This window comes from Quercus lobata, chromosome 8, assembly GCF_001633185.2.
Source record: "Quercus lobata isolate SW786 chromosome 8, ValleyOak3.0 Primary Assembly, whole genome shotgun sequence".
Lineage (NCBI taxonomy): Eukaryota > Viridiplantae > Streptophyta > Magnoliopsida > Fagales > Fagaceae > Quercus > Quercus lobata.
Window position 1 is genome coordinate 32,211,622 of NC_044911.1, and position 9,058 is coordinate 32,220,679.

General features: G+C 32.7%; 1 protein-coding gene across 1 annotated transcript; it reads left to right on the top strand.

The window, feature by feature from the left end:
* Positions 1 to 2,352: 2,352 nt before the first annotated feature.
* LOC115956108 (mitogen-activated protein kinase kinase kinase 18-like) lies at positions 2,353 to 3,935 on the top strand. The gene has a single exon (XM_031074580.1). It carries the CDS (start codon positions 2,653 to 2,655, stop codon positions 3,928 to 3,930), a length of 1,278 nt encoding a protein of 425 aa, XP_030930440.1. The 5' UTR covers positions 2,353 to 2,652; the 3' UTR covers positions 3,931 to 3,935.
* The last annotated feature ends 5,123 nt before the right edge of the window (positions 3,936 to 9,058 follow it).

Genomic DNA, 9,058 nt, shown 5'->3' on the forward strand with positions numbered 1-9,058 from the left:
ACGTAGCTGCACAATTTAATTAGCAAGATAAGCTGCAACAATTGCAAGGCGAGACATAAATGAAGTAAGCCACCAATCATGAATGGTCCTAAGGACCACCTATAATTTATCAATTTAAATTCACTTGCATTAAACGCGTGTAAAGTAAACGTTGCCAGTCCCATATTCACATTTCACACAACTCATCAATTACACAAACAACACATGCACCCATACCCATATTAAACGTGCTCTTTTGAGCTTTAAAACACACGTACGTGTTACCTCAAGGGTGGTTCACTTTCTTCTCATAAATACGTAAAGGATTAAGTACGAATGTAATTTATATATAAACAATTACACGTGAGTTGCGTGTCAGCAAAGCCTCTTCCTCATCATTATCAATCTTACAAGCCACGCATTATGCTTAGAAGCGTTACATTGGTCCAACCAACTGAACTAAATTTTTTGACAGATCATATAATAAGTTGAACCAGTTTTTTAGTGTGTGAAACAGTTCGTAGTAGAATTATTCTACTATAAAGAGGTCGTTGTTGGGTTTTGTTTTATAAGCAACTACCAGTTTGATTTGTGTGATCATCTCTTTTACTTTAGAAATTAGTTACAACGTCTATACCACTTTCTTCAATTTGATTCCTCTCTTCAACACCAATCCATTAAATTTGTCTTCAATTTTATATATTTATATATATATATATATATTTTTTTTAAGAAACATTATCTTCAATTATATAGGGCATGGTGTACCATTTTGGTGCTCTTTTCGTGCACGGTCCAAATTGGAGGATCCCTTTTGTAAGTTAAGAGCCAAAGCATGGGACTATTGTATTGAAGCAACAAACCTTAGCACGCAATTTAAAAATAGAGAGAGAGAGAGAGAGAAAAAAAAATAGTGATGTGTGGTGTGACTTCCAAGTGTTTCAATATAATATTGATGTCAAACTCAAACCAAAGTTAGTTATCTTTGGATCGATTTAGATGGTACTTTTTCAGCTATGACTATAATTTTCAAGAAGTGGGGGTTGATTTAATTATTAGTATGATATATAGAATCATTTTTACTAGGTGATGTAAGGGGTTTCGTCATCTTTTTCTTTGAATACAATCTAGACAAGTAATTGGGTGCCCATTATAGCATTGAGTACCAAGTTCCTAGATGTATATCATGAATCATGATTACTTTACTTAGGGGATACAAAATAATCTTGGCCATATTAAGGTGTATCTTCTAACCGATAGCCTTGACAATTCTGCCATGTTGTCTAGAAGAAAAATAAAAATTACCTAATTTTATGAACTGTAATTTGACCCAACCATTTAAGTCTTTAATTAATATATTAATTACCATTTTGTTCATACTTAGCAAAAATGCACGTTTTTCGTATACTTACCGACTGAAGAATTTTGAGCATTATTAAATGTTTTTCAAAAAGCTAAGTTCAACAACAATTATACCTTAGACATTGTGATTATAGCAAAAGATGGTGTGGAAATCTAAATAAATTAGGTAAAGAAAGATATTGTTTTAAATCTAGAACAAAAAATTTCCTACTAATTTAAAATAACCAAGCTCCTACTTTTTTTGAATTGTGTTTTTGCTAAATAAAAGGGTAAGGACTAATCACGATGACCTATGTGTGATGAAATGCAGTAGTTCTTGATTGTTCAAAGTCGATCAGAATCAAAACCTATTCTATATCAAAACTCTAATCACCGGATGGTTTTTGACTTTTAATAAAGTACCAATTTTTTTCTGTTTTGAATTCCCTTTTTTAAAAGTGCAAATCATGTTTTAAAGAATCAAATTCTCTAACTCATGCTATAGCTTTTTGCGTTTTTGACTCTAATTTCTTTGGAAAATCTCTACCTCCCTTGTTCCATGCCATCTTCAGAAGTCAGCTCTGGGAGATGGTGTTTGTTTGACCTTTTTATATTATTCTCATTTGTTGACTATACTTTTCCTCGATTGAAAGACTTCAATTTTGACACCAATATATATGAACACGATGCCATATGCTCATATTCAACTCTTTAGGGAAATATATATATATATTTATATATATATATATATATATATATATATTTATATTAAAAAGGTGAAGACATTTCTCCAAAAAAAGAAGAAAAAAAGAAGAAGAAGGTGAAGACAAATTAAGATACTAAAATTTCAACCATTCTGGTGGTTCAACCCACCCTACACACTCTCCCTTTAGTTTAAATTGCAACACCTTTATATATTTAACTCTGCTCTCATTCTCAATCTCAAACAAAACATAGAATCGAATTTGGATAATCCATCCAAGCTACCCAATCCAACCTCTCCCATCGCTCACTACCAAACCAATCTCCAAATATATGTTTTCCATTCCCACACTCTAACCCTTATTCATGACACGTGCCCAAGTCTCATTTTGCCACGCAATAACCGACTAGCTTGGTAGCCCAAAGCCGTCAACCCCACCCAAATTTTGACACGTTGTAGACTCGCGTTAAAGGAATTGTCAACCCTATTAGAGAGAGCCCAACCATTTACCAACCAATAAAACTAACCCCTTTAAATTATCCACCTTATTTAAATTAAAGAGTCCCTATATAAAGGCAAATAACAAACTAAATAGACCCAGCAAAGCCTTTTTCATTTCAGCTTACAAAATGGACTGGACTAGAGGACAGACCATAGGCCATGGCTCATCAGCCACCGTTTCCCTAGCCACCTCTCACAACTCCGGTGACATTTTTGCCGTGAAGTCATCCGACCTATCCAAATCCAAGTTCTTGCAAAGAGAGCAAAAAATTCTATATTCTTTAAATAGTCCTCGTATTGTCAGCTACAAGGGGTGTGACATTACTATGGAGAGCAACATGGTCATGTACAACATTATTATGGAGTATATTTCTGGAGGCACGCTTACTGATGCAATTCGCAACCATGGAGGCTGCCTTAAAGAATCAGTGATTGGATATTACACGCGACAGATTGCACAAGGGCTAGAGTACTTGCATTCACAGGGCTTGGTACATTGTGACATTAAAGGTAGGAACATTTTGATTAGTGAAGATGGTGCAAAAATCGCTGATTTTGGGTGTGCTAAGTGGGTTGATAAGGTGGAGGAGATTCCAATTGCTGGCACCCCAATGTTTATGTCACCGGAGGTGGTGCGTGGAGAGGAGCAGGGGATCGCTTGTGACATTTGGGCACTTGGGTGCACAATTATTGAAATGGCTACTGGTGGTGCACCGTGGCCTAATGTGGCTGACCCGGTATCGGTCTTGTACCAAATTGGATATTCCGGTGAATTGCCTGAGTTTCCAAGATTTCTATCCGAGCAAGCAAAGGATTTCTTGGATAAGTGCCTAAGGAGGAGCCCAAAGGAGCGGTGGACAGCAAGTCAACTTCTAAAGCATCCATTTCTTGAGGAATTAGATTCTAGTGCAAAGCCAATTCAAGAACCCAATTCAAGTTCTCCAACATGTATTCTTGATCAAGGCTTTTGGAACTCACTGGATGAGTCAGACAGTGTTAGCAATCTGATTGGCACAACGCGTGAGGGAAATCTCCTGGGTGATGATAGGATCAGACGGTTGTCGTTGTTTTCAGGGGTACCCAGTTGGACATGGGATGATCATTGGACCACAATAAGAGGGAATAATTGTGAAGAAAGCAATATTACTATGGATGATGTGGAAGGTGAAGCTGATGTAATTTGTGGGTCAGAAACAGCTTCCATTAGTAATGGTCTGGAAGAGCTGGAGAGCACAGTCGGTGTCGATGGGTTCAATTTTTTAGATAACAATGTAAATAGTAGTGGTAGGAATTTATTGGGTTTGTGTAATTGTAGCAGTAGTTTAGCAGCTTTGAGCAATCTCCATTTTGAGAGGAACAGAGACAAGCTGTTACTTAATTCAATTTCAAGTCTTTTAAGTTCATAAATTTACTCTCTCTCTCTCTCTCTCTCATACACCCAGATACACAAGCACAATTTTACATATTGGGACAACCAGTTCAAGTGCAAACGCTAACAAGAAGCAAACACATGAGGAAGGTTTGGTTTTGGAGAAGTCAATCCACCTATGTTTGACTTACTCAATGTTCACACCATATCCAGCTTATGTTAGGTTTTTCTTAATTGCCTTAGCAAACCCCACAAATGCACTTTTTTTTTATGAACATCCACAAATGCACTTTGGGTTCAGAGACTTATTAATGTAAATAAATTCTCAAATTTCAACAGTGTACCAAAAAAGGTTGGGTTAGTTCCACTGACCCATAAGCAGTGGCAGTGGCATGCAGGCACTTTCAGTTTCAATATAAAATCCCACACCCACCCATAACTTTACCTTGGTAGGTATGTAATTATGTTAATGTGGTTTAGAATTTTCATGACTCACAAAAGGGGTACTAATCTGGCCATTCAATTATTGAGTCGCCAACCATCTCTTCTGTCTCCCTTTTTGTTAGGTAAAATGGGATCAAGTTTCTTGACGCAAGTGGGTAAAGCCACCTACAAAATGTAATTTCCTACAACACCAGGATTTAATCAACCCGTGTGTTTCGGGTTCTTGTATGCATATGAATTGCCAAGGCAATTTTGTGGCAAACTACTTTGTACGTAGGGTCACTTTCTGTTTGATGAGATTCCTGGCTTTAACTCTAATGGTATAAGTAAGCTAAAATGCTGATTTAAAGGTTACAGAAGTGGACAATGAATCTAGTTACAAGGCTTCCAAATCACAATATTTAGCCAAGTGTAAACACGTCTGTACCAAATTGAAAAATCGGACTACCTTCCCTTCATTTAAATCAAATTTATTATTTATGTTGACAAAATAATCCCTTACAAAACTATAGAAGAAAATTGGTCTAATTAACACCTCATGACACATAAGGTAGTTAAAGTTCTACCCAAGTGGAATTGTTGGAACTCGGAAGGTTCTTTTTTGGTCAGAGGAGAGAAGGTTTAAAGGAAATTACCAGAATCTTCCACAAGTTAATTTGTCAAGGTCATATACTCATATTTACATGAGTTTCTATCATTTATACAGTTCTTAGAATTGTATTTGGGTTCTTTATTAGCATCTGCACTAAATTTTTTATATTTTATTTATTTTTATATTGCAGTAATACAAAGTTAATCGTAGATCCTAAAATTTCTACCAATCTATTTATCTATCTATCTATCTATATATATATATATATATATATATATATAATAAACGTTGAGCTTAGAAGCTGTGACTTCGCCAAATTGTAGAAAATTTTTTTTTGATTTAAAAAAAAAAAAAGATATAATTTTTTTTGTTCTTATCTCCTTCTCCTATAATTTCTAAGTCGATAACACTCATAATTTGATTACAATCCAAATTCTTCATCTTTATTATATAATTTAGAAGTTGATTAAAAAAAAAATCTTAATTGATAAAAAAATGTAATTCTTCTTCTTCTTATCTTTTTTTATTTTTTATTTTTTTTAAATTCTTCTTTTAAGTTGATAAAAAATCGCTACACGTAATTCTTCTTCTTCTTCTTCTTCTTCTCTCTCTCTCTCTCTCTCTCTCTCTCTCTCTCTCTCTCTCTCTCTTTAAATAAAAATTCTTCTTATCAATTAATACACTTCTTTTTCTAGCTTTAGGTTTCTCTTCACTTCCAAATTCTTTATTTACATACATTCTCTTTATCTCATTATAATTTAAAGTTCTACATTAGTTAAACATCTTTTAAGTTGATATATTATCTATTTTTTTGGAGAAGAGAAACTCACATGAATATATAAAAATCCTCTAATCCTTGGCTTCTCAAGCTCACGCTTAACCCTATGATTTCTCAGAGTTTTTACTTTCAACACGGTGAGCAAAGCAAGAAGAGCAAGAGGTTTGGTTTGGTACTAGGTTTTAGATATATGAAAGCTAGGGTTTTTACGTTAGTTAGAGAATGCTAACAAACCGTATAATAACTCCATTAAAAAAAAAAAAAAAACAATTCTATCATATTTCCTTATAGATTACAGTAATCAAATTTTCCTTTCTTTATTATTTTTTTTCTTTTTTAATGTTATCATTGATTAGAAATTATAATTTCAATATGATTTAAACCCTATAATTATATCAAATGAGACTCCACAAATATTACGCATGATGTAACTACTAATACATTTTTGAACAAAAAAATAAAAAGGAGAAGATGAATCTAAGATAACAAATGTTATGTCATCACCAAAGGTGTTATGTCATCACCAAATTTGTGATATTAAGATGGAAAGGTAAGGAAATTTGTGTGTATTAAGATAAATAGGTTCGATCTATCTCCATAGCACAATCTCAATCCAACAATAAACAAAAAAGGTTAGTGATTCTCTTTTTTTGTTTTTGAAGAGAAATTAAAAGCTAATTCTTAGTAATTTGGAAATAATGTTGTTTTCATTATGGAATCAGATCTCTCAAAGGATCTATGAAATACCTATTCCTGTTGCTTTCTTTTATATAGTTTTAAATCTATTATTTATTTTAATTTTAGTTTTTTAAAAGCAATTTGTGATATAAAGATGGAAAGGTAATGAACTTTTTGTGTATTAAGATGAATAGGTTCGATTTATCACCATATCACAATCTCATTCCAACAATAAACAACAAAGGTTAGTGTTTTTTTTTTTTTTTTTTTTTTTTTTGATGATAAATTGAAAGCTATTCTTAGTAATTTGGAAATAAATTTTTTTTATTATAGAATTTATTTTATATAGTTTTAGATTTATTATTTATTTTAGTTTTAGTTTTTTAATGCAATTTGTGATATTAAGATGGAAGGTATGGAAATTTATGTGTATTAAGATGAATAAGTTTGATTTATCGCCATATCACAATCTCAGTCCAACAATAAACAACAAAGGTTAGTGATTTTCATTTGCTTAGTGATTTATGCAATTTGTGATTTTCAACAAAGGTTAGTGTTCAAATACATTTTTTATTTGCTTTCTTTTATATAGTTTTAGAACTATTATTTATTTTAATTTTAGTTTTTTTCATAGGAAACTCTTAAATTGAGATTAAATTTAAAGGTTGTATAATATACAATTCTATTTTTATTTTAATTTTAATTTTCTTTCTTGATTTATATTTTCAATTTTAGCTATTGGTAATCATTCCATTTTTTATATGTAATAATAGTTTTTTTTTAATTTTTTTTAATTTTTTTCATAGGTGATTCCAAGCAAGCATCCTATAAAATTGTTAAAAACTCCTAAATTGACATACAATTCAGAGGTTGCAATCTATGTTGTGGGTAGAAGAACAGTCCCTCCACGGACTAAAAGCCCAAGAAGTTGTTGGACCACGACAAAGTAATTGGGCCAAGCCTTTGTGTGATGGGCTTAAAGTTGATTCGTCCTAGGCATGGAGGACGAGGTTAAGTACCATAGGTAGTCCATTCTTGCGGAAAAGGTAAATTAGTAGCTTGCCTAAGACATGGAGCGCGAATTGTCAGCATATGACTTCTGGAAGATACTAGTGACCACTGGAAACTCCTTGAAGACGCAAGAAGTCTTTGCTTCCACATCAATGAGGGGGTTCTTACCTAACCTCTGCCGCATTAATGGCATATAAGACAGCCTGAACAATACATGTCACCCCCAGGCCGTTATAGTTACAAGATAAGAAGGTGAGGAGACTGATAGAGTAAAAAAAAAAAAAGAAATCCCTAGTACCCTGGGTTGAAGTGGGATAGCTGTAAGGCTAAGAATGAGGATGAAACTATAAAAGGAGAGGGAGAAGCCAAAAGATGGGGGATCTAGAAAGAAAAGGAGGGAGAAGAAATCCATCTTAGAACGAGAGAAAAGAGTGATAACATGTATAACACCATGGGAATGTAAGTTAAAACATCTCATGGCTAGTAAAGCTTAGATTGTAATAGTATTTGCAATATTATAATGGTCAATGAAATCCACTGCTTGTGTTTCCCATTGTAGGGTGTATTTTCTCGTTTTCTTTTCTTTATTTTTATTAAGTGGGTACTTGTAAAAGATTTCCGGGGTGAGTTCCTCGATGATTATTTTCAATGTCCCTACAATTGGTGTCGTTTATGGGAAATCACTCTACCAATCAGAAGACTCAAGAGTGAGGTTTTCTGAGACCATGGCTCACCGGTCACGAAGGGGTTCTGCCCATCTGGAGTAGCCTAGTATTTCAGAAGAATCTGTCCATGTGGATAGAACATGAGGTCCAAAGTTTATAGGGGGACCCAACGACCAATCTATATATATATATATATATATATATATATGTATATCATATACTATATAACAAACGTTGGGCTTAGAAACTGTGGTTTCGCCAAATTGTAGAAAATTTTTTAGATTTAAAAAAAAATAGATATAATTTTTTTTGTTCTTATCTCCTTCTCCTATAATTTTTAAGTTGATAACAATCATAATTTGATTACAATCCAAATTCTTCATCTTTATTATATAATTTAGAAGTTGATAAAAAAAAAATCTTAATTGATAAAAAACGTAATTCTTCTTCTTCTTATCTTTTTTTGATAAAAATTCTTCTTATAAGTTGATAAAAAATCTTAATTGATAAAATACTGCTACACGTAATTCTTCTTATTCTTATCTCTCTCTCTCTCTCTCTCATTTTTTTTTTTTAAATAAAAATTCTTCTTATCAATTAATACACTTCTTTTTCTAGCTCTAGGTTTCTCTTCACTTCCAATTCTTTATTTACATACATTCTCTTTATCTAATTATAATTTAAAGTTCTACATTAGTTAAACATCTTTTGAGTTGATATATTATCTATTTTTTTGGAGAAGAGAAACTCACATGAATATATAAAAATCCTCTAATCCCTGGCTTCTCCAGCTCACACTTAACCCAATGATTTCTCAGAGTTTTTACTTTCAACACGGTGAGTAAAGCAAGAAGAGAAAGAGGTTTGGTTTGGAACTAGGTTTTAGATATGTGAAAGCTAGGGTTTTTACTTTAGTTAGAGAATGCTAACAAACCGTATAGATTACAGTAATCAAATTTTCCTTTCTTTATTATTTTTTTTTCTTTTTTAATGTTAA

Coding starts and splice junctions, on each gene's coding strand:
- LOC115956108 (XM_031074580.1), top strand. CDS start 2,653: ATGGACTGGACTAGAGGACAGACCATAGGCCATGGCTCATCAGCCACC.